The sequence below is a fragment of the Chenopodium album genome, chromosome 24, assembly GCF_948465745.1.
Source record: "Chenopodium album chromosome 24, dcCheAlbu1.1, whole genome shotgun sequence".
Lineage (NCBI taxonomy): Eukaryota > Viridiplantae > Streptophyta > Magnoliopsida > Caryophyllales > Amaranthaceae > Chenopodium > Chenopodium album.
In genome coordinates, this window is record NC_137857.1 from 35,815,552 (window position 1) to 35,842,599 (window position 27,048).

At 33.3% G+C, this 27,048-nt stretch overlaps 2 protein-coding genes and 1 pseudogene across 7 annotated transcripts; 2 read left to right on the forward strand and 1 right to left on the reverse strand.

Moving 5' to 3' along the window:
- The first annotated feature begins 3,119 nt into the window (after positions 1 to 3,119).
- Positions 3,120 to 4,660, forward strand: LOC145611954 (U-box domain-containing protein 21 pseudogene; annotated as a pseudogene).
- Positions 4,661 to 6,198: 1,538 nt separating this feature from the next.
- LOC145611356 (uncharacterized) lies at positions 6,199 to 13,138 on the reverse strand. Of its 6 annotated transcripts, none has more exons than XM_081666675.1 (6): positions 12,994 to 13,138; positions 11,429 to 11,620; positions 9,229 to 11,256; positions 8,943 to 9,060; positions 8,095 to 8,199; positions 6,199 to 6,675 (listed from the first exon to the last, which is right to left on the reverse strand). In XM_081666675.1, exon 3 carries the CDS (start codon positions 11,220 to 11,222, stop codon positions 9,582 to 9,584), a length of 1,641 nt encoding a protein of 546 aa, XP_081522801.1. In that variant the 5' UTR covers positions 11,223 to 11,256; positions 11,429 to 11,620; positions 12,994 to 13,138; the 3' UTR covers positions 6,199 to 6,675; positions 8,095 to 8,199; positions 8,943 to 9,060; positions 9,229 to 9,581. The 6 variants fall into 6 exon arrangements, with proteins under 6 accessions (XP_081522801.1, XP_081522802.1, XP_081522803.1 ...); XM_081666676.1 differs by having other exon boundaries at positions 6,199 to 6,789; XM_081666677.1 differs by having other exon boundaries at positions 8,095 to 8,202.
- Positions 13,139 to 14,086: 948 nt separating this feature from the next.
- On the forward strand, positions 14,087 to 17,289 carry LOC145611533 (DAG protein, chloroplastic-like). Its single transcript, XM_081666873.1, has 5 exons — positions 14,087 to 14,499; positions 16,238 to 16,335; positions 16,434 to 16,499; positions 16,589 to 16,768; positions 16,967 to 17,289. The coding sequence occupies exons 1-4, from the start codon at positions 14,132 to 14,134 to the stop codon at positions 16,762 to 16,764; spliced, it is 708 nt and encodes a 235-aa protein (XP_081522999.1). The 5' UTR covers positions 14,087 to 14,131; the 3' UTR covers positions 16,765 to 16,768; positions 16,967 to 17,289.
- Positions 17,290 to 27,048: the final 9,759 nt, after the last annotated feature.

The following is a 27,048-nucleotide window of genomic DNA, read 5'->3' on the forward strand; positions in this document are numbered from 1 at the left end:
AATTTAAGGATACATTGCAACTAATAAAACGGTGAAAAAACATATATATTTTGTAGTATACAATTAAACAATTTAAAAAGGATAAGATGATAGACGCATAAGATTGTCATATCATTACATATAGTTTGATAATATTAACAAGAGTGTCACACAAGTCTATATTATTGAATAATCTTTTGACATTTATTAAATTCTTTGCTTGGTATGTGGTTTTTGTCTAATATTGTACAACAACTGGGCAAAGATTAGGATCAACTCTTTCAAACTATACCCTCCTCCTCAATAAGAGTATCATCAAATGACATTGTTAAAGAATATTTGTAATTTAAGAGAGTGATTCATACTCTGTATATGAAGAAAAAAAGAGGATACACCACGTAGTGGTTATTAATCAAATTAATCATTAATCCTATAAATTCTAAATTTTAGGGTCCTTTACTTTTCTGTTTCATAAGAGAAAGTGATAATCGTAATAACAATGGCAGAAAAAACAAATACATAAATTAATAATTTAACATAACCCTAAACTCTACATTAGGGTTCATTTGGTATAGCTATGGTTTTCTATTTTTAGGTGTTTTGATTTTCAAATCCATATGATATATGTCATTTAATGGATCAAAATTTAGGCAAACTGATTACAATCATGACAATAGAACAGTGAAAATAGTTTATTTTTATTTCCTTTTTTTTTTTGTTTAAAAAGGAAAAAAAAAAACTAAAAAATGATGTCATACAAGCTCAAAGTGGCGTGCTTCATTTTTTGTATTTTATATTTTAATAAAACTAACAACACCAAAAGGTATTGATTTATGTTAAATGCTTTTTTTTTTTAACCTATGTTAAATGTATTTCTAGCGTGATAGAATGGGTATTAAAAAAAAATTAAATAAAAATAAATAATAAATATGAGGCGAGAATTGCACGTAATACCCCCACTTATAAGTTATTACGACTGCCATGCACATACATAGCATTTAATTTAGTACTCCCTCCGTCCCTTTATTACATGCCTGTATTCCTTTTAGGGATGACCAAAATTAAGTGCTTGTTTCTAATTATAGGTTGTATCTTTTGCCAATATTATTCTTGTTTTGATGAGTTGTCATCATTTTTCTTTTTCTTTTTTGTACTTTACATCAATTCCCAATATTTTCTCTTTCCCAATTCTTAACCACCTTTTTCTTTCTCTCTATCCCTCTCTAACCCCACATGCATATTTGTACTCCCAATTTTTAGTTTTAAGGAATCTTTAGCTTTCTTAATTCACGTGCAAAATGAGAAACGCATGTAATAAAGGGACAGAGGGAGTAGTGCTTTATTCTATTTTTCTTATTGGATGATGATTTTGTTTTGATGTCTGATTTAAATTTTCTATTACTAGTGAATTATATTTTTAGTACTAGTTTTCCAAAAAAAAAAATAATTATTTTTAGTACTACGTATAATTTACTCAAATCAAAGAAATGAAATATATACACTCTTTCTCGTTGAATACTTTAGCTTGCTTGCATTCTACATTTTAAAGATTTTTCATAATTAGCTTTTGGACTATTACTCTTAATGATGTATAATGCGTACTATTGTACTAACACTACTCTTAATACTTTTTACCACACATAAGTTTTTAGTGTGAGAAAGATAATTTGAAAATAAGAGCGAAACAAAAATTTTATGTAGATTCATTATTGTAATAATATGTTATCACCAAGCAGAATTTGGCTCACTTAGTAATTACTCAGCCTTTGACTACCACGAATATTTTTTTTAATTTACATGAATCAACAACTAAATATAAATTAATGTAAGAACTATCAAGTTCAATTAGGAACTTTGTTAGAAAAAAAAAAAAGCGATTTACAACTAAGATAAGTCCTTAATTTAATACTTGTATAATTGTATACAATAAAGGCCAATGGACCTAATTAAGCTAATTCATATACGACGTTCTTCATATTATACAAGTATTACACACCAATTCAAACACGAGTCAATTTAGTCAAAATTGTAACCACAAAAATTTATCCAACATCATTAAGGAATTTTCAACTCAAAGTTTTAGAGGCTCACAACTAAGCATGTTAGGCATAATTTGAAACAATCTTTCCTACCATATTTTTGTTTAACACACTTTTTGTTTACTCTTTTATTCCTACTTTAATTTATATTTTGCAAACTCAATTTTCTATATTAATCATCTTATTTTTGCTCACTTACACAAGTATTAGGGGCTTGTTCATGTTTACTGAATTGAATTAAACTGATTGAAGCTGAACTGAACTGAACAAAGCTGAGCTGAAACGTATATTTTATGATGAGATCAAGAAGAAAATTAGGAGCTGAAGTGAACCAAATTGATTAGAGCTGAATTGAACTGATCAAATTAAGATGAAGTGAACAGGCCCTAACGGTCTCAAAATTTTACTAAGTCATCATGTATCTATAGTTAATGAGTAAAACAATGAACGAATATACAAGTTTATTATCAACATTAATCAATTTAATTTTAAGGTCAAGGTTTTCAATTAAGACGGTTAAAATCGGGTACAAAAGAAGGATATATGTATATATGATAATGTGACACAAACCGTATGATGTTTAGACGAGACTTTTGACATAAAAATCCATTCCATGCACCGACCCCCCACGCTGCAGCTATTGACGTTGATTTATTCTAATTCTAAAAAATCTATTCATAATTATTTAATATTAATCAAAATATATGTCCCTACTTTTAATTTTAAACAAAATCAACGGCTTCTTTGACCTTTTCTCTCTTTCTTACCTTTTCAAACTTTCAACGGTCAAACTTCAATACTTCTCTTCTTCCCCTCCTCCTTTGTTTGAACTTATTACAACGTTTTTATTGTACTGTACAACCTATATTGTTGGGTCTTCGGTCGTTATTATTATTTTTATAATATGGTTTTTGACCTTTTGTACCGCGTATAATTGTATAACATAAACTTTATATTATACCTACCCCATATATATATATATACTTTGTCTTTGCAACAAACTTCATTCATTCAAAACATATTTTCTCATCTCATATTCACCAAAAACATACCAATAAATATTAAACACTTACTTACATAACTTTTTGATCATATTATTCTTAAAACATATTTACTAGTACAAAATGATTTCTTCATGGAGAAGGAAGAGAGCGAGCCGAGGGGCGGCCGGGGGTGATCAAGGTGGGGGGAAGAGGAAGCCGACGGAGTTGATCGTTCCGAATCATTTCCGCTGTCCGATATCATTAGATTTGATGAAGGATCCGGTGACTTTATCGACGGGAATATCGTATGACCGCGAAAATATAGAGAAATGGATTGAGGCAGGTAATGTAACATGTCCTATGACTAATCAAGTCTTAAGGACACTTGAGCCTATCCCAAACCATACTATTCGAAGAATGATCCAAGACTGGTGTGTTGAGAATCGATCCCAAGGAATAGAACGGATCCCCACGCCTCGGATTCCGATAAGCTCGGATGAGGTGGGGACCATCTTGGAGAGGATCTCGATGTCGCGGACCCCACAAGAGTGTAAAGACCTAGTGGGGAAAGTAAGCAAGGCTTTGAAGGAGAGTGAGAGGAATAAGAGGTGCATTGTAGGGAATGGGGCTAGTAAGACCTTGTCCCTTGCATTCCAAGCTTTCGCCGATAGCGAGGGCGAAACTGTCATTTCATTCTTGGAGGATATTATGAGTATTCTAACATCAATAACCCCCTTAGACTCACAAGCTCTAGTGAGTCTAAAGTCACCAAACTCCCTAGGGCGTTTGGTGTGGTTTTTAAGACGCGGAGGTTTATCTGGGATAAGAAACGCGGTTATGATCCTTAAAGAACTCGTTTCGAGCTCGAAAGATAACGAGAAGGTGATTGAATCATTGGTAACAATGGAAGGGGCTATGGAAGGGTTGGTCAAGGTAATCAAAGAGCCAATTTGTCCAGCCTCTACAAAAGCCTCATTGGTTGTAATATACCATATGATCATATCAACTCATGATTTTTCAAGCAAGAATGTGATCATAGAAAGGTTCATAGACATGGGTTTAGTCTCATTAGTCCTAGACATTCTAGTAGATGCTGAGAAGAGCGTTTGTGAGAAGGCACTCGGGGTCCTCGACGGCCTTTGTCGAAGTGACAAAGGCCGTGAGGCGGCCTACACTCAAGCACTAGCTATACCGGTGGTTGTAAAGAAGATACTAAGAATCTCCGAGTTAGCGACCGAGTTCTCGGTCTCCATCCTTTATAGGTTGTGTGAGAATGAGGAAAGGGAAGATGGAGGTGTTATTGTTGAAGCTCTACAAGTTGGTGCATTTCAAAAGCTTTTGCTGATTTTACAAGTTGGGTGGAATATTAATGAGAGGGTTAAGGAGAAGGTTACCAAATTATTGAAGCTCTTAAATCTTTTTAGAGATAAGTTAGAGTGCATTGAATCAATGGATTTTAAGGATCTTAAAAGGCCATTTTAAGATGATTTATATAGTTCATACCACATTCTTTTTGCAGTTAATCAATAGGGTGTTTAGTCTCTTTAATTTTGCTGTACAGCAGATTATTTAGTGATTTTTAGCATACATTTGCAAATGCCAATGTACAAATTATACAAATGCAACATCATACTATAGATATACCATTCTTTGTCAATAAATTTTCCCAAAAATGAACTTTTTGTGCTTCATTTCATATCAATTTCTTCATTTTTTGTACGTAGACTGATTTTTGTCACATACCCAACGATCAACACTTGAATACTTAATAACATACGTGTTATTCTTTTAAAAAAAAAAAAATACATACGTGTAAAATAGGTAACCTTATTAGATTAAGGAGCTTTAACATAAACTATAACAAACAAAATATGCTTCATACATCTTAGATAGAGCAACGGTTCACTAACACATATGACCATCAGTTTGAAACTTGTAAACATCTTTTTCCTAATAAAAAATAGGTAGACAATTGAACGATATTGACTGATCCATAATAGATTAAATATAAATCACAGCTAAAATCCAGCAAAATTTCGATAATTGAGGATCGATCTCTTGGACACTAGCCAATTAATTTGAGGACAAGAAATTAAAATTGTGGTCAAAAACATGCGTACGACCTAAAACAGGACATAAAGAATGAAAACCAAGTGTTGTTAAACAGGTACATCTAGAATATGATATGAAAATTAAATAAGCCGTTTCAATTGACTAACTTTTAGTCTTATTTTCCAGGTTGGCAAACTAAAACACCCCCAAACTATTTTAAAATCTAATCCTATGATGAAATTTGTTCAACTGGCTACTTTTTAACGTAAGCTCTTGTGACGCAATTAGTAATTGGAATTTGAGAATTTCGTATCCTATGTAGTATTTTTATGTATACTAGTATATCCTATGTCGTCATTTTATATAATTAAATCACAATCAATCTAAGCTTGTTTGGGTCTAGGAAACAAAATTTGAAATGTATACTAGTAGAAATTATCATTTAAACAAATTCCCAATATCTCTAAGGACAGAGATTAAATGAATTGTTTATGAAAGAGAAAGAAATTAAAAACTAGACAGAATTGAAATGAAGTGAATTAATTGAAGCTGAACTAAACTGAAATATTTGAAGCTGAACTGAACTGAACAGGCCATTAGTGGCTCGTACCAAGACATGCTAAATCGATCGGTTTCAAATAGGGTCGAGTTTTAGTTCAGCTTAGTTTTTGATTTACTACGTATGTTAGATTTTGGGTTGAAAGGTTGTGTTCAAGACTTCAAGATCTTAAATTTTCCGGGTTTTTTACGGTATACAGTTGCCTATGGCAGGGTGGATGCCTAGAGGTGATCACATTTATGCGTCCACACGTATGCATTGAGTGAGAAAAGTTGACAATTGACCAATTTAGAAATACATTAATGGCTTAGCTGCAAGAGAAGTAGAGCCTATAACCGTGTAACGTATTTGATTTGGTCCATTATAATTTATTATTACCTGTAAACTGGCACTCTTGTGGCTCAATGACAATCGTCATTAAAAGAATACAATATGTGTATAGTTTGGCCTGTTCTGATTGACTGAATTGAATTGAATTGAACTGAACTAAACTAAACTAAATTTATTGGAGTTGACTAAACTAAACTAAATATTTTATGAGAGAAGGAAATTATGAACTGAACTGAAGAGAACAGGCCCTTTGTATACATAAAGAATTGGACTCAATAACAAGTAATATTTAGTATAGTTGATAGGGATATCACCTTATTCAATGTAGTTGGCACTCTTGACAGTGCTTCAAGGAGACAGTGCCAAAAACATGAGATTGAATCCTATTTACATTTTGTCCATAGTGGCTCTTTTACTCCACCAAAAAGTATAGTACTCCAGTATTGTTTATGCGGGAGTCAAACAGCTTCATACGATAAGTAACCTTAACTAGCAAAAGATCAATTACCTCCTCAAACTAACATATCTTATTCAAATGGTCCCTCCAAAAAAAAAAAACAAAACACAACATGACCACATGATGCACAAAGGACTCAGTCGATTATGATGGCTGAAGAGTTGTACTTTGAAAGATTTTTTTGACGTTGCCACTAGGCACTAGCTACTGAATATTGTAAGGGCAGCAGTTAAACCACTTAACCAGTACTTCTCTTTCGTCTTGACTCTTGATTGACTGAAACACCGATAAAAGTTAACATCAGTTCTAAACCCTGCTAGCAAGGTGTAACAGTCGGATAGAAGCAAGAAGAATACAAGGTTAATGTGCCTGTTCAATTTTCTGCAACATCTGGCATCAAACAATGAACTTCTTAGTAAGAGGATTAAGCAAGTTGGTCACAGCTAAAGATTCATCATTAATGGAAGGAGAAAACCTCAAAGAAATGTTGACATCAATGGCAACTTCTTTATACTTGACATGAATTGAATTTACATTTATCAAGATTATGAACCAGCTTATTATTGATATCTATAAGCAAATCTCCATCTTTCGATGGAAATATCTAGACTCTTGTGAAACAGATTAATATTCTCTGTGTAAAATCCTTATATGTAAGGACTTAGGAAGGGTGTTCAAGGACTAGTTACGTCTCCTCCCTGAATATTAGACTTACAGTTTCTGATACAGAAGCAAGCTTAACTGCTTAATCATTCCATTTTATTTTATTTTTTTATTATTATTTTTAATTTGTGTTTAGAGACCAAAAGTGCAGGTTATGAGAATCAATCTCAAAATTGAACCCCTGAAACCCGGAGAAAGCTCAAAACCAACTGAGCTATCCCTCACTCTCAACCATTCCAAATTATAGTGATCTCATATTCTATGATCAATTAAATCCATAAATGAAAAAATAATTGCAATGATAAAGCCAATGATGAGAACTAATGCTAATATAGATCGATGAATTAAAAACACCAGTAAGATAATGAAAACATGCAATCTATTCTCTTTTCTTATTGATATAAAACCAACTCAAAAGTGTACTATTTTCCCCAGTCTACATCTTTGAACTACACAACCGGATCTAATTTCTTAGCTTCATGCTGCATTGTTTACTAGATCGCCACTTGCATTGAAGTGGTCAACTGTTGGAGCATGTACATGTGATCGTAATTACTTTAAGAGAATATTCAACAAAAACACAACATATCATTAATTAGATTTTGTCCCACATAGCTAAATTCTCTATATATTCTAAATTTACAGGTATATTTTAAAAAAAGCTTCAAAGAGTATGATTACTTGTCTGATATGCTCAAAAGAAGAATTTAATGGTGGTTGATAGATTGCAATCAAAATAATCTAAAGAGAAAGCAAACGCAAAAGCAAAATAGAGATGAAATCGGTGCCTCAGATTTGATGCATGTAGTCATTTAGATCATTAGTCAAGCAGGACAGTGGAATAGAAAATAAAATTTATGAGAGTTAAGAAAGTTAATAATTAAATTTTTTGAATTAATAATAAAATAGAAAACGTTTCAGCTCAAAAAAACAGATGCATAGCCAAAAAAGTAATCATGCTTAAGGTCAAATATAACAAGGGCACACATATATGGAAAATAAGGATGAATAACCAAGATTTAAAAATTTTACCTAGAACCTGAAAAGCCCACTAATGCTGACCAGTATAATGTCTTTTGCTCTGGGTTGGCGCAGCAACAAAACTTTACAGGGCTATTATTTTAATTCCGACCTCCCCTGCTGGACAACAAAAATTAGAATTGGATTATTGCTAGTGAAGTGTATTGCAAAAGTATATTAGGTAACTGAACAAGCAAGCAAACAACATAAGTTGGATACTATTCATCATGAATCTTGACTTTCACTACATCATAGTATTTCAGGATATATAATATGAGGTTATGCTTAAATGGTGTAGTACACATGCAAAACAACACATTTCTCTACATTAGCTAAGATTAAGTCCAGAAGCTAAATATAAAAGGAGATAAAATTGGATAACATTGACAAAAACAGAGGAATGATAGTAACAATCACCAATCATAGATACTGATTATCATGAATTTTTCCATCCTTTGCAACACAAGTAATAAGGTATGGAGAAAATGCTTGGAATGACCGAATACACATGGAAAGTCACAGAAACGTACATCTGCCTTTTCACATAGCAAAAGGCACAAAAGTTTAAATCGCATCATGATGTAAAGATGTAAAAGAGAGGGAAAAGAGAAAATCAGAAGGCATTTATTAATATTTCACTTAAGAGCAGAAGGGCAAAACAAGTTTCATCATATAAACCACGATTACAGCAACATTGAAGGTTTTCAAAAGCACAATGGCAAACATGTACAAAGCTTAATATTGAGTGTCATCCAAGCACATCTGTAAATGAAAACACTTATTTTCAAATATTTGTTTATGTGTACAGTTGTTTGAATCCGGTAAGAACAAAATACCAGACCTGGAGTCCAGGACATCACCTCAACATATAGTTCCTCAATGTCAAACTGATGTGATTGCCAGTTTGGTGTCACTTTCACTATCATATCCTTTCCTTTGATCATCTTAGTTTAACCGGCATATCCAATAAAAAAGCACCTATACCAAAGATTATTGTCACGAATGTATTATAACATAAACTATGATTTGCCAAATGACGTAATAGGCATGAATCAATCATGTTGACTAGCAACATGCAAAAGAAAATAGTTAATGCTATGACAATGACAAATATTGAGATTATCTCAAATGATGCAAGTGAAATACCTCTAATATTTTCACTATCCGGGCCCAATGAGAAATTCTGCGATCACAAACACTAACCGCAATCTTTACTGCTCATACAAGTATATGACATATACCATTCGGCTCGGAAAAGATGCCTCCTTGACTAGCACTAAGGACCACCCAACCCACTTGAAAACTCAGGTCTCAGTCATATAATTTGATATTTGCACATGGAAAAAGCCTCTCCTGTCAATATTTTCTGCTTCCAGTATGCATAAAGAAGTAGAGAAAAACGAAAGATGTTGATGGGTTTGTAAGTTTTTAGCAACCTCCAAGTGGGCAAGACATGAAAAACTAAAAAATAATTCAGCAAACTAAGGGCCAATAGCTGATTAAGCAATCTGAATCATCTCGTGGTAAAGATGATGAGCCCTTTCTGTATTGCCATTTTCAAGGTGAGCAGATATCAGTGATTCATATATGCATATGGTTGGGTTAAGCGAATGTTTTTTCATGATGGTCAAATACTTCTCTGCTTTTTCCAGCTTTCTGCATTTACACAAAGTCTTGATCAGTGATGTGAAGACTGGTAATCCAGGAGACAATGACCTAAATTCCATTTCATAGTATAATTTCAGAACCTCCTGAAAGTTGCTCTCTCTTCCATAGCCGTCAATTAGATGAAGAAATGTTGTTTCATCGGGCAAGTACCCTTTCTCCATCAAAACAGTTAGTATATCATTGGCCTGCTTCATATTTCCTGATTGACATAGCTTTCCTACCATCTCATTAAAAGCTGCAGTACTAGGGAGCAAACCTTTTTTGGACATTTCTTCACAAAGTCGATAACTGTCCATCAAGGCCCCTATATTAGCACAAGCCATTATAAGAGAATTATAAGTATCATCATATGGCTTTAGACCCATGTTTACCATTTCATCCATCAATTTCAGCGCCTCTTCAACCAGTCCCTCATCACAATAGCCTCTAATAAAAAGAGTATAAATAAATGAGTTGGGAAGAAAACCGCTACTCAGCATTTGTTCATACACTTCTCGTGCCAAGCTTAGTTCTCCACTTCTTAGTCTAGCATAAACAACCAATGAATAAGAAACATCATCAAGCAGCAGCTTATTCTGTAGCAGCCTTTTCAGTAAAACAAGTCCTTTCTCAATTCTCCCCTTCCCTAACATCCTAAAAACCAAGCTAGTGTTCACAGCCACCATAGGAGAGCACCCCTTGCCATGAATTCTACCTACTATGTCCATACATTTCTGCAGCTCTCCTGCCTTACACAAAGCATTGATCATTATTCTTACTGTCGCATCATTTGGGTTTGTTCTTTTCTGAATCATATGGCCATAAACCTCCCATATCAGATTGCTTCCATCTGGTGATTTTTGTATGACATGAAGCAAAGTGTTGAAGGTGACGAGACTCAAACAGAATCCACACTCGTCCAAGTAACAACAAACATCAAAGGCAGCATTATACATCCTTAACTTGCTATAAGATTGCACCAACAAGTCAAACACAAATGGGCACGAGTTGGTTATCTTGTAAGTATCCAGTAGCATATCAACAATATAAAATCTCAAAGAACTAATAACCTCAATCTCATCATTTCTCAGCAAAATGGATTCTAATAAACCGCGGGCATCATTTACTAAACGTGCACGCGCTAAAATATGAATAGTGATGCAGTAATGCTTAAGTCCATGGCCAAGCTTCTTGTTATGTGCAACCCAATGAAAAAAGTTCAGAGCTCGTTTTGCCTCAATGGGTTCCTTGAATTCAAGAAGTACTTTCTCAATAATAGGATCATCCAAACTCGCTGAATCATATTTTCTGCTCAAGAAGTCCCAATTCAAGCCTTCACAGAGGGAATCACAGAGAGAACTTGCAACTTTATGATTCGGGTCATCCCCCACAAACTGATGGCTAAAAAGGCGTTTGGTGGGTTTGCTGTTTGAAAGAAAGATATTCGTGATAGTAAGAACCCTATGACGGAAAACAGAAACCATCGCGACCATAGTGATATATCAGCAACCCATCAAGGTGCAGCCTCTGAAAACAACATGACAATAACTATTACTTGTGGAAGGATCTAAATTTCTATAAATTTTTTTTACAAAATGCATTTAAATCAACCAAAACGATGCACAGATTATAAAACTAACAAAGGAAGAAATTTTTAATTTGAAATCTAAGCAAAAAGCTATGCTGAGAAGGCAGTAACCTGCATAATCTTCAGAACCAGGAGGGAGTATCATTAGCCGAGGGAGACGGCGACTGAGTGTGCTTCAATTAACAACTTCCATCCCTCACATCACATAAAGATCTTGATTTGAAGTTCAAGCTGATGAAGTCCAGAGCATACATATGATAAACATGCATCTTACAGAAATTGTGGAGCTTGAGTAATTGAAGCCTGAAAACAATATTTCAAAAAGAAAAATTAAAATAAAATTTTGGTACAATTGGCCCTCAAAGTTGGCAATGCCTAATAACATCCCAGCATAAAATTTTGATAATGACTTCAGAGGAACACTACGACACCTTTTATTCGCCTCTTTTCAGAGCCTATAAATTACTCTCAAGAGTAGGATCTATCATCTAAGCATGTTTGCAAACAAAATACTGATCTTTCTCCAAAGTAAATCAGCAACACTAAGAGCCTGTTCACATTACTGATTTGAGCTAAACTGAAGTAAACTGATTGGAGCTGAGCTGAGTTGAACCGAACTAAGCTGAAATGAATATTTTATGAGAGAAGGAAATTAGGAGTTGAACTGAACTGAACTGGACTGGACTGGACTTGACTGAACTGATGGAGCTGAACTGAACTGAAGTGAACAAGCCCTAAGTAGCACAATTATATGGTTAAATCCTTTGTTCCTAGATAATATACAATGTTTCCATTTTAGTCTATCCCAAACTACAGTCCACCTACAAAATTTAGTAAGTTACATCTGCACTTTCACACACTAGTACACTACCATTGATAATACTGTGACTAAGAATTGTAATAAAGACTACACTTAAATTGTAATGATCTTTCAAAAAAAAAAAAAAAAATCGTAATGATGATAAATGGCAAAAGATATTACTCCTAATGGAGTTTAATCTATGATTCTAATCGATAACCTCAAATCAAATGTGGCCTATCATTTAGAAACGGAATGTATATAGTTGTTTTCAAATAGTCACTCTCATCCTGATCATCTCTTCCATACAACATTGACAAATGATTTCCTATACATTATCTGCCGTATCTATGTATTGGAATATAAACCAGGCAGAGTTGGCTCAAAATCTTCAAATCATCGGACTATGAAAAGATTGAAACTTTGAAAAGCAATAGTATAGCACAAACTTCGTCTTGGGATTTAACTAATCATTTATAAAATCTTCAATTCAAAAACACAAATATTCTCTGTAAATGTTTGTAAATTTAAATAAAATTTAATGCCTGTCTATTGGCATTAGTTCAATAACTATAAGCTTCAAAGAAACTGAAAGTTCATGAAATTCGTCCCCAAATCAGCATGAAATTACCCAAGTCATTGAATTCCACCCCAATTCAAAGTTTCGAATCTAAGCTAATCAAGATTTCCACAATATCAAATTGAAGGAGAATCACCCCAATAAAAAGCACAATTTAATCAAATTTCAAATAATGTACCCAATTGAAGATAATCCATGAACAAAAGTCTATAAAATTTACAAACACATCAAAGATCAAATTAATCAAAGCATAATGAAATTTATTGGTAGTAATAGAACTTTAGAAGAGAAACATACCCAAGAAAATAATAATGGGTGATGAAGGAGTAATTTGATGTTTCCCCAGCACTCTTTTTTGAGTGATGTATCTCTAGTGTCGAAGAGTTTTTCTGGCCCAGAAAACTGGAAAACTAATTTCGAGTTTCGACTGTTTTGTTTTGCACCTTTGGTTCAGCCAGATGAGTCGGGACTTTAGGTCACGGGGCAGGGCGGGGCAGGGTTTAAGTTGGGTGGAGGGACTAGCATGCTAGTCGAGTAGTCGAGTTGTCGACCACTCGATATGCATGGCTAAAGCGGTTAAGTCTTAGGTTTCTAGTTGTTTGATATGAGTAAATAGCTTAAGAAAGAGTTATGATAAAAAAAAAATGTTCATTATAATTATACATTTGACATTTGTTTCCTATGAGTTAGGATATGTTTTGTTAACAATCAAGTTGGAGAAAATAAATTCAAATACTATTAATATTATTTAAGATAAACTAGTTGTGAATTTAAAAATTGAGCTTCTATGAACTAATAAAGTGGTACTCTATAGCATTTAGTAAAAAATAGGTATAATTTATATAATCATTATATCAAAGAATAAATAATACAATACATCAATTAAAAGATTAATTGATTTAATTTCTTAATAATATTGCTATCTTTTCTCTCAAAAAAAAAAAAAAAAATTAAAAGATTAATACTCGTAAGCTACAGCCAAATGAGGTTTTGAACTCTTGATAAAGCATTTAACTATTTAAGCATGAGACCTTTGTCTTATAAATATCGTTCCCTCTTGCATTTGTAATTAATTTGAAATGCCCTTATATATTGTGGCGTTGTCTGTCTCATTCGGACCTAAAAACAAACTACAAAACCAATTGGATGTTGGTGTAGTGGTGATTGAGACTACACTTGGTAAGGAGGACTTGTATTCGATCCCCCGCAACAATAATTGGGAGGGGACTGTATACTAACCACCTAGAATTGATCTTCGGATTAGCCCAAAAGATAAACTGGGTGAAACACCAAAATAGATAAAAAAATAAAAACTACAAACCTTTTCCATTTGGACTACTTTACCCCCACACATACAAAAATCCCACAAAACCCCCTTTGATAGTTTCATTGCAAGTTTCACCTTATCACTTCATACTTCCTACAACCTTCAACAATGGCGACACTCTCATTCTCTCTCCTCCCAAAAACCCTTCCAATTATCCCTTCATCACAACCCCTTAAACCCTCCACTACTTCTCCCCATAATCCCTCAATCTCTCTCCTCTCTCTTCGCCCACAATCATGGAACCCAAATCAAACAACCCCACATTCCAGAAGCTTCGCAATTAGGGCTGCTGTTGATGGGGATTACTCTTCTAAGAGAAGCAACAGCAACAATGGTGAGCAGAGGGAAACGATAATGTTACCGGGCTGTGACTATAACCATTGGTTGATTGTTATGGAGTTTCCTAAAGACCCTGCTCCTACTAGGGAACAGATGATTGATACTTATCTCAATACTCTTGCTACTGTTTTGGGAAGGTTTGTTTCATTGATTTATTGTTTAATTGTTTCTATTTCTGGGTTTTAATTGAATTTTGAGTTGGTAATTTAATTGTTGTTTGGGAAATTTGTAGTGGGTAGTAATACAGTATAATTGTTGTTTGGGGAAAGTTCAATATCTCATTTATGTTGATTATTAGCAAAAATTTTGTTACTTTTGGGATTTTGGGTTTAATTTTAAATGTTTATGAGATTCAGTAGATATGGAGTTGTTACTTGTTATACCATGGTTGTACTATTGGTTTTGAAAAAGTATAATGGTAAATATCCTGTAATTCCTGTTTAAGCTTTGTTCTTTGAGCTGGAATTCGGCCTTTTTCAAACTATGTGCCTTTTTCCGGTTCGGGTTTGGTTGAAAATTTATGGAATTCAATAGAATTGGAGTTGCTAGACCATGAATGTTCTGCTCAATTTGAGCCTTTATGTTTATTTTGTGGAGAAACTATGTGCCTTTGGATGTTGGATTCAATTTACGTGAAATTTAATTGAATTGTAGTTGCTTTCTACTCATAGGGAGAAAAAATTACCCCTGCTGTTCCAATTTACTTACCCCATAGCCATTTGTCTACACTTTATGCAAGCGAAAAAGTAGAGGAAGGATAATTCTTATATATGAAATCAAGCAAGTAAATTAGGACACTCAAAAAAAGGATAATGAGGCAAGTAATCTACTTTGTAAGGTAGAAGTAGTATGTAATATTCATTCGCTATAAGGATGAGTTGGTTGCCATTATATTGTTGTGATGGGGAATGATGTGTAATATGGAAGATTGGAAGGAGGTTAGGTTTGGTTAACTAACCAAAGACTTTGTAGAGTAGACATTTGATAATTTTAGAGTTAAATAATCAAGTGGAGTGAAGAAGTTGCTGCTGGTGAGTATGATGTAGTTTGCTTGCTCTCTTTGTTTCGAATGGTGGTTGGAAGAATTATATGAGAGCCTGAGAGGTGTTGCTCTCTTTTATGTTACCAAACTGTGGACAAGTGGTGGTGTCCTTTGTAGTGAATTGATGTTGTGAGAATAAGGCTTTCTTATTGTTAGAGGAATTATGAAACAGCTACCTGCACCATTTTAGCTTAAATGCTGAATACACTTAAGAAGGAGAGGCCTGCTAGTGGGTGGTTTCAAATGCAACAATTAGCCAAAGTACAAGACTAAGTCTAACTAGGCCCCTGCCTATGGTGAATTTGGTAGTGGGGGTTTCTAATGTAACAGTTAAGAAGGAGAGGCCTTGCTGTTGACACATTTTACTGCATCATTTCAAAATAAGTTGAATGTTTCCCAACTTTTTCTGTGGATGTGATTGAAATGGAACAAATTTTACAATTTTAAAGAAAAAAGATAGGTTGCCATAGTTGGTTATTATAATACATTCTCGTCCTGGTTTTATATTTGTTCATGCAGTAGATGGGGCAATTGAGCATGACAAGAATTAATTAGCTGATCATAGAGGGGGGTGGGGGGATGTGCTAAACACGCATTTGTGGGTTACTGTACATTGGTCTAAGGCAAATGTTGCATGTATATTCAATTTAGATATTCAATTACTCTGTTTAGTAGATTTAAAGGACGATAATGAGCTTTTTTTTAGAGTCAAGGACAATAATGCGCTTGAGTGTTTCAGGGAAGTGATTTTTGAAGCTTTTGCTTTACATATTTGTTTGATTATACTAGTCTGATAAGACAGTTGATTGACTGTTTCCTTTTTGACGTTCCAGCATGGAAGAGGCAAAGAAGAACATGTATGCTTTTAGTACCACAACCTACACTGGTTTTCAATGTACAGTAGATGAAGAAACATCTGAAAAATTCAAGGGTAAATGGTTCAATTGAAAATTCTGTTCCCCTGTAGTGCATGAGAAACTTTGAAGCTGTTATTAAATAGCTAAGTATTCAACTCTTCATGATCTGCAGGATTGCCAGGAGTTCTGTGGGTGTTACCTGATTCTTACATAGATGTTAAAAACAAGGATTATGGAGGTATACTCCCTATTCTGATGTATGTGGAATTTTTTGTTTGTGCCTATGCAGTGACAAGTTTTCTCACTTCCTTGAAATGTTTGTTTCAGGGGACAAGTATATCAATGGTGAGATTATTCCTTGCAAGTATCCCACATATCAACCTAAACAACGCAATACTTCTAAATATGAGAGTAGAAGGTATGAGAGACGGAGAGATGGTCCCCCTGGAGCTGCTCCCAGAAAACCAAGACAAGAAAGTGCACCCTCTGAATCAGCCTCCTGATAAGGTTAGGAAGTGGAATGGGCTATGATCCTTTCTGTCTATGAACTTTTAAGAAGTCTTATTAATTTATGCATGTGGGAAAGAAATTTACTTGATAATTTATTTGATTGACTGTTATATTCTTAATCCTACCTCCTATTTAAGAACTACTTCTAGTTATGACAACTGTTGTTTAATGATATAAATATAATCTTTGATCTAGGTTGGCTGTAATGTGAAATGACATAGCTTATGAAGAGATTGGTTGCATCTTGCTGAATATCGATGAGCAGTCATGCGTGCATGGTCAAGTATAGCTTTACACTGCTTATATGGTGAGGGTGTATTGGAACATGAACAGCCTTTTATTGTAAGGCCATAAAGCTTGCAAAGTAGTCCATTCTTAGAATCAGAGCCATTGATGTAAGAATATGACATGTAGGAGTCTCTTTGATAGTGCTACAAGAATTTTGTGATAGCTCTTTGCTCTTGTTTGCTGTCAAATAGACTGTACATTTTGTTACAGACTAAAGCATGTTTTCATCATTAGTCATTTGTGGTTGTACATCAGGCATATGACCTCTTTAGTTATAATATCGTCTCCCAAGCAGTAGACTTATGGCATTGGATCTTTGACGAACACGAGGGAGGATGTATGCAATATATGTCCTGGCTCTGTATACTTAGTTCTGGTCTTGTTGTTTTAGTCTCATGCTAGGCAGGTAGTATAGCTGATCATAGACTGGGCTGGGTAAAGTCATACCTGCTTTGGTAGTATTGGGTTGGGCTAAATTATTGCCCATACTTAAAATATTAGCTACACATCAAGCCATTGTGAGAATTGGCCATAAAAAATCTTTGTACTTGTTTCAATTTTCAAAATACTTATATTGCACAAACCTCAAAAGATATGGATTGACAAGTGTGAATAAACATGTTTTGTCTAATAAAAAAAAAAAAAATTAAAGGTGGAGAAAATACTTGAAAGATTGTTTTTGGTCCATTGAAAAATTGTATATTCACACTTATAACAAATTTAATTGGTACACCTTAACAATAAAGAAATAACTTGGATTAGCACAATTCTAAATTAATTGTTTTCAAATGAAAATTTCATTTGTCTTTTGCACAAGATTTCATAAGAAGGCGAATAAATAAATAAGATTGTAAAGTTTGGTTGATGACAAGTGAAAATAAAAATTAAAACGTTGGATTTTGATTGATGATTGTGAATAATGGGGTTTAATCAATTACAAGTGAATAAATAAGTACATAGAAAAGAAATGAGGTTTTTAATTAGGAATAAGAGCTCTAAGCTAGTGAAATTGGAGTTTTATTTTAGGGCAGAAGGAATATGTGATGCAAAATCTTAACTCCCAATGTGTCAAAAACGGATGAGGTCCGGATGGTTCTAGAATGATATGCAAACCATATTTTGTTATATGAAAGCAAAAGAAACCAAAACACCCCATATTCTTTGCAAGGAGTGTAGGACCAAAGCTCATTATTTTGATATTGACTTCTCAACCATGATCATTGTAGATGCATTACATTATCTTTTTCAATGCCCATAATTTTGATTTCTCTAATCAATGATGCCAAAATAAATACAAGTATTAAAGAATTAACTTAACCAGAAAATCCATTAATTCCTATCAAATTATTCCACTTTTGTTATTTTATTATAAACTAGAAATTCATTGAAAAGGGAAGCTTTTTATAATAATTACAATTATAATACCATAAAGATTAAATATGTATCATCATAAGGATATTCTTGAAACTCTTCGAGAACTTTATGAGGCTGGATTCAAGGATCTCAAGGACTAAACGGAGCATTTTCGTGTTTTTATGGTTGTGAGATGTAAATTTTACCTATTACTGTAAAAATTCGAAGTTTCTCGAATTCAATCCTAAAGGTAGACAAAAAGCTCTCTACTTTTTAAAAGGAAATGCCAAAAATACTTCATATAGTCTATAAAAGACAAGTAGATAAGAATTGAGGGGATGTAACCTTAGTGAACCTCACTACTAAAAGTTACATACATGTCTAAAATTTGGTGGAAACAAACTTCTTTTTCTAAAGTTTTCATCTAACCACTAAGATTTCATCCAAACTACCAATGGCATACTTCAACTACCCCTCAAATTATCCTGATAATCTTGGTAATTATCAGTATTATGATCAGTATTACTACAATAATTATAATCATGATTACAATGATCAAGAGCAAAGGTATGTTCATCAATACTCTGATTCTGAATTTTATGGAAATGCATATCAGCAAGCTTTAACTCCATCTTTAGTAGGTTATTATTACTCTAATTATAATCAGCCTGAATCTGTTTTAACTAAAGATGCATGTTTGAGTGAAAGTGGTGATTATTATGATCATGTTACAACTCAATATGCTGTTTTCTATAATAATAACACTGCTGCTGAAGCTGAAGAAGGTACTGAGGCTGTAGTTTTCGACGAAAAAGATTCGAACCCGAAACCATTTCATGGAGGTTATGATATTAATGAGAAGTATGGGAAGCCTTTACCTCCTTCAGAAGAAATATGTTATCCATCTACTAAACCGGATTCGAATAATGCTCAAACTTTGGGTGATTTTTCTTATGGGTCTGTTCCTTCTCCTTATGTTAATGGGGTTAAGAATGATGTTGGGAGTGAAGGTGAGACAAAGAAAAGTAATGGGGTTGTTGATAGTAAGGTGATTCAAGAGGAAAATGCCTCGGATTTCGAGGATGAAGATGAAGATGAAGAATTTGATGATGATGAAGATGAATTTGATGAAGAAGATGAGGAGGAAGAAGAAGGATTAGGAGAAAAGCAAGATGAAGCAGAATCAAAACAGAATGATGTGATCATTCCTAGCAAGGTGATCCAAGAAGAAAAAACCCCGGTTTTCGAAGAAGAGAAAGGAAAAGGAGGAGAAAAGCTAGATGAAGTGAGTAAAGAACCATCTAAAATTGGTCCAATTGTACCTTTAATTGATGCAAGTCATGCAGAAGAAGCTCAAGATTTTAAGGGTGATACAAAGCCAAAAGATGGTGAGGCGATCCAAGAAGCAAAGGCCTTGGATTTCGAGGAGGGTTTCGAGGAGGAGGAGGAAGAAGAAGAAGAAATTGAGGGCGGTGTCATAGGTGATGAGGGAAGTAAAGAGGAGGAATATGGTAATCAAATAAGGCGGCAGATACCGCCGGGATATGGTATGGAAGCAATAGACCTTTGTGAAGGAGTATTTGGTGGTTATTTCCCCTGTTTGTGGAAGAGAAATCAGAGGATTTATAATCATCAAAGAGATGGTAATGATAATATGAATGATTATGATTATTGTTGGAAAGAAACTGCTGAGTATCTGTTTGGGAATCCGAATCCTTACGGCGGAACCATGCCTGAGAAAGGAAGTTATGGTGATCCTGTTTATAGCTATCACAGGCATTTCCCTCAGCAGCCTCTTACTGAACAAGTTCAGTATCATGGAGAAAATTCTTCTTGGGTGCATAATTCAAGTTATTATGATGGTTAGTACTAGTAAAAATCGAACAAATGTTCTGATACGGGAGATGATAAGTTAATCACTGAGATTTGTGAATAATGTTACGTATCAGTGTTATGTTGTACTGCTTGTACAATTTCTGTTAAATCAGAATGAAAAACGGGGGGATATTTAGGGGTGCGTTTGCATTATTCACATATCTCGGTGATTAATTACTCTGCAGTGTTAATCATCGTCTTTATGTTAGTTATCTTTGTATGCTAATCACAATAATAGGCATATGTGATTTAAGGGGTTTCACAAATAACCCTTTTGATGAAGATTATATATGATTATCGCGTGTATGACATAAGGGATTTAATGTTCACTAGAGTAATAAACATATCTTATGTGTTATGTTGCCTAGCTAGTTTATGTGTTAGTTTACTCTCTGATTAATATGCATAATTGTGATAGTACAGTAAGTCTTAAGTAAAGGCTTTACTTTGCTATTATTTGCTAGCACAATGCTATAATGTGATCTGCGGAATGCAACCCTTTATTTTGCTGAATCTGGAATACTAGTGCATTTAAATATGTTTTTAGTAATCAGTGATTTAGTTGTAAAACAACAGAATAACTTTGTATGATTTTCTTCTTCTTAACATATTATTGATCCCTTTAGTTGTGGCTTGGAATACTTCTATCTCTATTCAGTAGACCATAATCAATTGCTTGCAGTATTTTCGTAGGGTACGAGACGTAACCTAGTTGTACAAAGAATGATTAATCTATCTCTAAGAGTAGACAAAACGATCAACAACTAAAAGCATTATAATAGAGTACGCGAAAGTACTAAAGTTTAATGATGTTATTGCGATGTTGCCAAGATCATTAGATCAATTATACACCAAAAAGCTCATAGATCGAAATTACTTGAAATGATGTTCAACCCAAAAGCTGTGTATGAGTGTATAATGTATGATTGCAAGTTTTTGCCAATGCCTAACAAATAATTGAAGTGGTAGCATAATCTGTATGTAGCACAAACAAGCAAGGATAAAGACAGTAGATTATATAATATAGAAATTCAGCAATTAATGCTGTAAATTGCAACCAACACTTTGAAAACTCTGTATCTGTTGCCCATAACTTAATCTAATAAGCTAAGTTAGGAGAAATTGGTTCATAATGTGTTGTAATGTTTTTCCTTTGATAGTGGGAAAAAATGCATGCGTGAGCATAATATGAGAGGCCATTCACCCTCCTTACATGCACAATTATTTTACATGAACCAAAGCTAACCACTAGATGTGAATTTTAATGGTCTGTTTGGTAGCCGGTTATAAAAATTGGAATAAAATAAATTTTAAGGGTTATTTGATAGACATGCACATGTTCATTGTATTTGTGCAATATCATCTCTATTTCTTTATAAATGTCTATTACTATCCAAAATTACAGCCAAATGGTAATAAATAATAAAATATATGAAGAAAAAAATAAAGAGATGATTTGAAATGCAATATAAAATTGTTTTTTTTTTCCTATTAATAATTGGGCTTCTCCTCTCCTCTCCCCTCTCTCCCTCTCTGCTAGGGTTTTTAAAAGTTTGGCCGTTTAGGCCGGAAATAGTCTTATTTCTTCGGAACTTAGATTATTTCTGATCCTTTTTCTTTGTTTTTCTTTGATTTTGCTTTTAAGGTTTCAATAATTCCCCATTTGTGGGATTTTTGGTTTGTTTTATTTTTGTGTGGGTTTATTTCCTAGATTTTAATCTATGAAATTAAGGGCTTGTTCATTAACAAGGATTGATGTGGGTTTGCAAGGCGTGTCAATTCGGCGGGCACATGAAGATGGATCAGAGGGTAGGTTTCTCCATGACTACATACACAAAGGCGAAAGCTGTTCCATAGATAGTCTCTCGTGTGATATGAAAGCCTGTGGCGATATTAGCGGGGGACGCTCCCTCACGGAAATTCTATGCGGTGTCTGTAGTGTTGATGAAGCAATTAGCCTTTTAATTTATTTTGTAATGTTCTTGTTAGGGTTGAATGTCTTTGTAGATGTCGTATGACTTTCTTATTAATGGATTTTATTTTTTCAAAAAAAAAAAAAAAATTCCTACAAATTTATATACAAATTCATTTCAATAACTCAATATATTATCGCTTACCAAATGGGTCCTAAGGATTAAGGAGTGACTGATCTCACCTAATTTGCTAAGCCAAGATTAACCGACAGAAATCGGTGCAACTTGAGGCAAATGAGCACATGTAAGTGATGTAAGTTAATAGGTTGTACAAGATGTGGTCTACAAGTCTACAACACATTACATAAATGATAAATGAGGCCACGATTACCATCATAATCAGCTTCCAAATCATTGGACCAACGATCTAGTTTGCTTGGGCCCAGCCCAAAACGTCTTTCATGCATCATATTTCAACATCTCAAAGTACTACACTATTTCTTAGATGATTTTTATTGGCAATGTGGCATAGGCATAACCTTGTAGAATCATAAGAAATTTTTGCAATTAGAGCCTTAGAGGTATTCTCTACTCCATCCTTTTTTAAAAAAAAAAACATTTTTAAGAGTCAAAAGTCACTAACTTAGACAGTTTATCTTACTTCTGCTAAATTTTTCGCAATATATATTTTCATACTATCAAATAGCACGAGTTCGCATGTATTTATGGTGATAGGATGTGTGCATGAAAACTTCCATTTACAGTGTAGAATTGGCATATTTAGAAACAAAAATGCCCTGTATTCTACTCTAACATAAGCACATTATTGAATCATATGGAAATATCGTACACAAGAGTTAATTATTGATTAACATAACCACCATTACTTATAAACATGACAAACAATCAGCCAAACTATTAGACTGTATAATGGAAGTCCTAATCTTTTATTTGGCTAGATTCAATCCCATTTAATTTATCCAATAAGATTAAAAAATTAAAAAAGAAATATTTTATGATTAAGGTACTAGGTCGGGTCACACACATTCAAGTCTATCAAACTCGTTTGTCCAAATTTTTACACGTATATATCTTAAGATTTTGATAGATTTCAACTCAGATTCATATGATTTATCTTGCTAAGCAAAAATCACGTAGGGTCAATTTTTGTTTTGCATGGCAATTTGTTTAAGCAATCAATAGTCTTATCATAGTTACACAACCTTGTTGCACCATGATTTATTGATGGATCCAATGCTTGGACACAATTGATGACTATGTCATAATTTGACGGCTACAATTAATATGCTTGCCTAAATACAAGTAAATTATCAATAAGCACCCGTCAAATAAATAATATTAAAAAATAAGCAGAGTGGTTCCAAACATATGTAGGGTGGTCGATCGTACGGGACCCCCTAAGTAAAACTACTATAAAAAGACAAGTTTTAAATTTAGTAACATTTTCTTCCTAAAAAAATGATTATAGGGCCCATTAAAATTGCACCGGGCTACTTTGAGTGTTAGCATTTGTAGCCCCGCCTATGTCAATAAGTAAAGAAAGAATTTGCTAATTGTAGGAATGCAACTTGCAAGCTAATGACAAATCAAGACAAATTAAAGGTTTATATACTAAAATAATAGCAAGCTCACGCATTATATATCATATGGATTAAGGATCCATATTAATTAGTTGAGCTTAATCTAGATTAATTAAGTTTCATTATATCATACAATTATACAAATTAAAACAAGCAAGTATATTCCAATAACGTCATATTCAACACAAGCCATGTGCAAAAAATAGATTTGAAAGAGATTGCTTGTATGGACCATTTAAAAACATAATTCTTCTATTTTCTTGTCCTTTTATCCAATTTCTTTGTCTAATTTTGTCATTAAGCCAAGTGTGGAACATAGATGAAGCTGGCAAATTATAGAACTTTGTAATTAGTGGACCAACCCTAAACTATTTTTACATGTGCAAGAATGGATTTGGCCTTGGTTTGGTCTAATGTGTTGCTAAATCAAATTATTATGTGTATGACCAAATAAATTAAATACCAATAATGCAAATTGATCATATTCCAAATGTATGTGTAGTGGAAATATTCATAATTAGTAATAAACAAAAGATATTGTCATTGAAGCTTTAATTAACTAAAGAAAAAAAAAAATTGAAGAATCAATAACTTTCCTTATCCTTAATATGTCATGAAATATAAATTGTTGATGTCCAAAGCTTGAGTATCTACAATGGTTTTACATGAATTGTCTAGTATCAGTTATTATGTGAATATGATGTAAGTGATTGATTGATCAAATAAGGATTAATTGAGTGAAAATGCTTGTATTGCATGAATTGTCATTCAACGTAACCATGAGGATGTTAGATCAACTTCTCTTAAGTAGCTCTAAATGGGGTGGGGAATTAGGAATTCCTTTTTCTTTAATTTCTATTAACTTCACTCTCATCAAGGGATCTTGCTCGCTAACCTTAAATAGGTTAGTTCATGTAGGACTTTTTTTTAACCAAGAGTAGAGGTGGATATTGGGTAGCTAGGGTAGCCCAATGATAATAGGGTTAGGGCCAAGCTTAAAGGGCTTTTAATAGACAGGGTCAGTATAGGGCCAAAATATTTTTCCAATTTAATTCATAAAGAAAATAGATAAAGTAAAAATAATTACATAGATAAATTTGTATTCATATATACTTAATAATGGCTTTGTCCAATATCTTTTTTAATTGATATTTTGTAGGCTCGTCCATTATCGACCCGCTATTGACCTGCGACCCGCATTAGCCCGACCCAATATTGACCGTATAAAATCATTTTTTTTCTGTGTTTTCTCTCTTTCCTATTCTCGGCATATGACCCTCTTTGACCTGACCCGACCAGCGCCGACCGTGACCCGACCCGCCCAATAACCAGGTTTAACCAAGAGGAATTAGTCTTCCTTAACTCTAATGTATGTGACTACATTTTGTTGAAAATTGAGGTAATACTTGCTAAACTAATTCATTTAGGTTTGGGTTTATTAGTCAACACCGTTGGTTAGTTCAAAAAAGCTCTTAGTCGAATGGAGCTAATGTCAGTTTGAAATTTGGAGTATTTGTACAAATATACTTAGTATATTATATTTTATTCCATACAAATTCATCATCGATCGATCATTCAACTATGGAAATTTTGCACCTTTCCCTAGTTATCAATTTGTGCACCTGTTTTTGTCCCACGGCTTAATCAAATTAATTCCACTTCCCAATCCAGTCACACTCGTAAATATCCTTGATTTATCATTAATCTTGTATAGGGTTTAATATATATCAATGAGATATAAATTTTTTAAAATATGTTATTATAAGTTCATTTCATTACAAATTACGATTGGATTTTTTTTTTTTTTTTTTTTTTTTTTGAGGGAAATTTACGATTGGAAATTAAACTAAAGAAATTATGCCTTTACCATTAAAATTGATAAGCATCCACTGTATGGATGTTGCTATATATCCTTGAAAACGTTACATTTATTAATCGGTATAACTTAATATTTATTGTACTACTTACATTTTACTGAGTGCGTGATAAATATTACAATTCTTAAAAAGATGTCACATTTTTATCAGCAATATCAATTAGTACAACTTGATATTCATTGTACTAACTTAAGTACAAAATACTGAATGTGTGACAAATGTTATAGTCCATTTATGTTCCTATTTCAATTTGTAAATATTGTTCATTATACTAACTTACAGCTTACTGAGAGTGTGACAAATGTTACTGAGTACAATCCTTAGAAAGATGTTACATTTATAAATTGGTACAACTCTATATAAAATGTGACAAATGTTACAATCCTTGCAGAGATGATTTTTTTATCAATTGATACAGCTCAATATTCGCTGTACTAACTTACAGGTTACTGAAAGTGTGACAAATGTAACAATCTTTAAGATGTTAAGTTATCAATCGATATATCTCGATATTCACTGTATTATATAACATTCTAACTTATGGAAAGTGTGACAAGCAATTGCAAAAGCCAATTTTAATGACTAAAGAAAATCATTTAATGAAAATGAAAAATAGCCTTTTAAACCAAGCAATTACTACCAATATTTAATGAAAACTTGCTTGCCTAGTCATATTATGTATGATCCTTGTGAAGCTACCGTTGCATAATCATATAATAGCATGAGTTTCCTCAATGTGGTGACGTGGTAGAATGACTAGGATCCTTAACATTATTTCAAAAATGCATTAATTAACTTATAATGACTGTGATTTCTTTCACATTATAGGAGAAATATAATTGGCTTAGAAATTTGAAAAAGTTAGTCTAGAATCATCCAATGCGATTTGTTTCTATATCCAATATGATTCCTTTCCATCACTGGCTCTTTTGCAAAACAGAGAAAACGTTTAGCTTCTGACCTTCTTTAACATAACCAATTAGAGAGTACACGTTTTTCTCTCTTCTTGTGCACAAGTAACATACATTCACATGTTTTGGGTGTAAACTAGTTATAGCCTTGGCAATTGGCGATCCTCGTGTTGTTGCAAACACGAAATATATATGTACCTCCCTTTGTTACTTAAGGATGGCTTTAAGGTCTTCAAAATATGTCTTACTAGATTAGATCGCGTGTCATGCACGATAAATTTAATATATTTAATTAAAAAAAGAAATATTTTTTTGTAAAATAACATGGACAAAATAGAACTATAAAATACGTATTTACTTTTTTTTAATTTCACATGTATAAAACGAAAAGAAAAATGAAATATAACGAAAGAGTAGATTAGATAAATCTATACTAATATATTAATAGACGTTCCTAAT

Excerpts from the sequence above, each read along its gene's own strand:
- LOC145611356 (XM_081666675.1), bottom strand. The coding sequence starts at position 11,222 with ATGGTCGCGATGGTTTCTGTTTTCCGTCATAGGGTTCTTACTATCACG.
- LOC145611533 (XM_081666873.1), top strand. The coding sequence starts at position 14,132 with ATGGCGACACTCTCATTCTCTCTCCTCCCAAAAACCCTTCCAATTATC. Across the intron at positions 16,336-16,433 it reads AACATCTGAAAAATTCAAGG|GATTGCCAGGAGTTCTGTGG; the intron begins GTAAATGGTTCA and ends CATGATCTGCAG. Across the intron at positions 16,500-16,588 it reads TAAAAACAAGGATTATGGAG|GGGACAAGTATATCAATGGT; the intron begins GTATACTCCCTA and ends TGTTTGTTTCAG.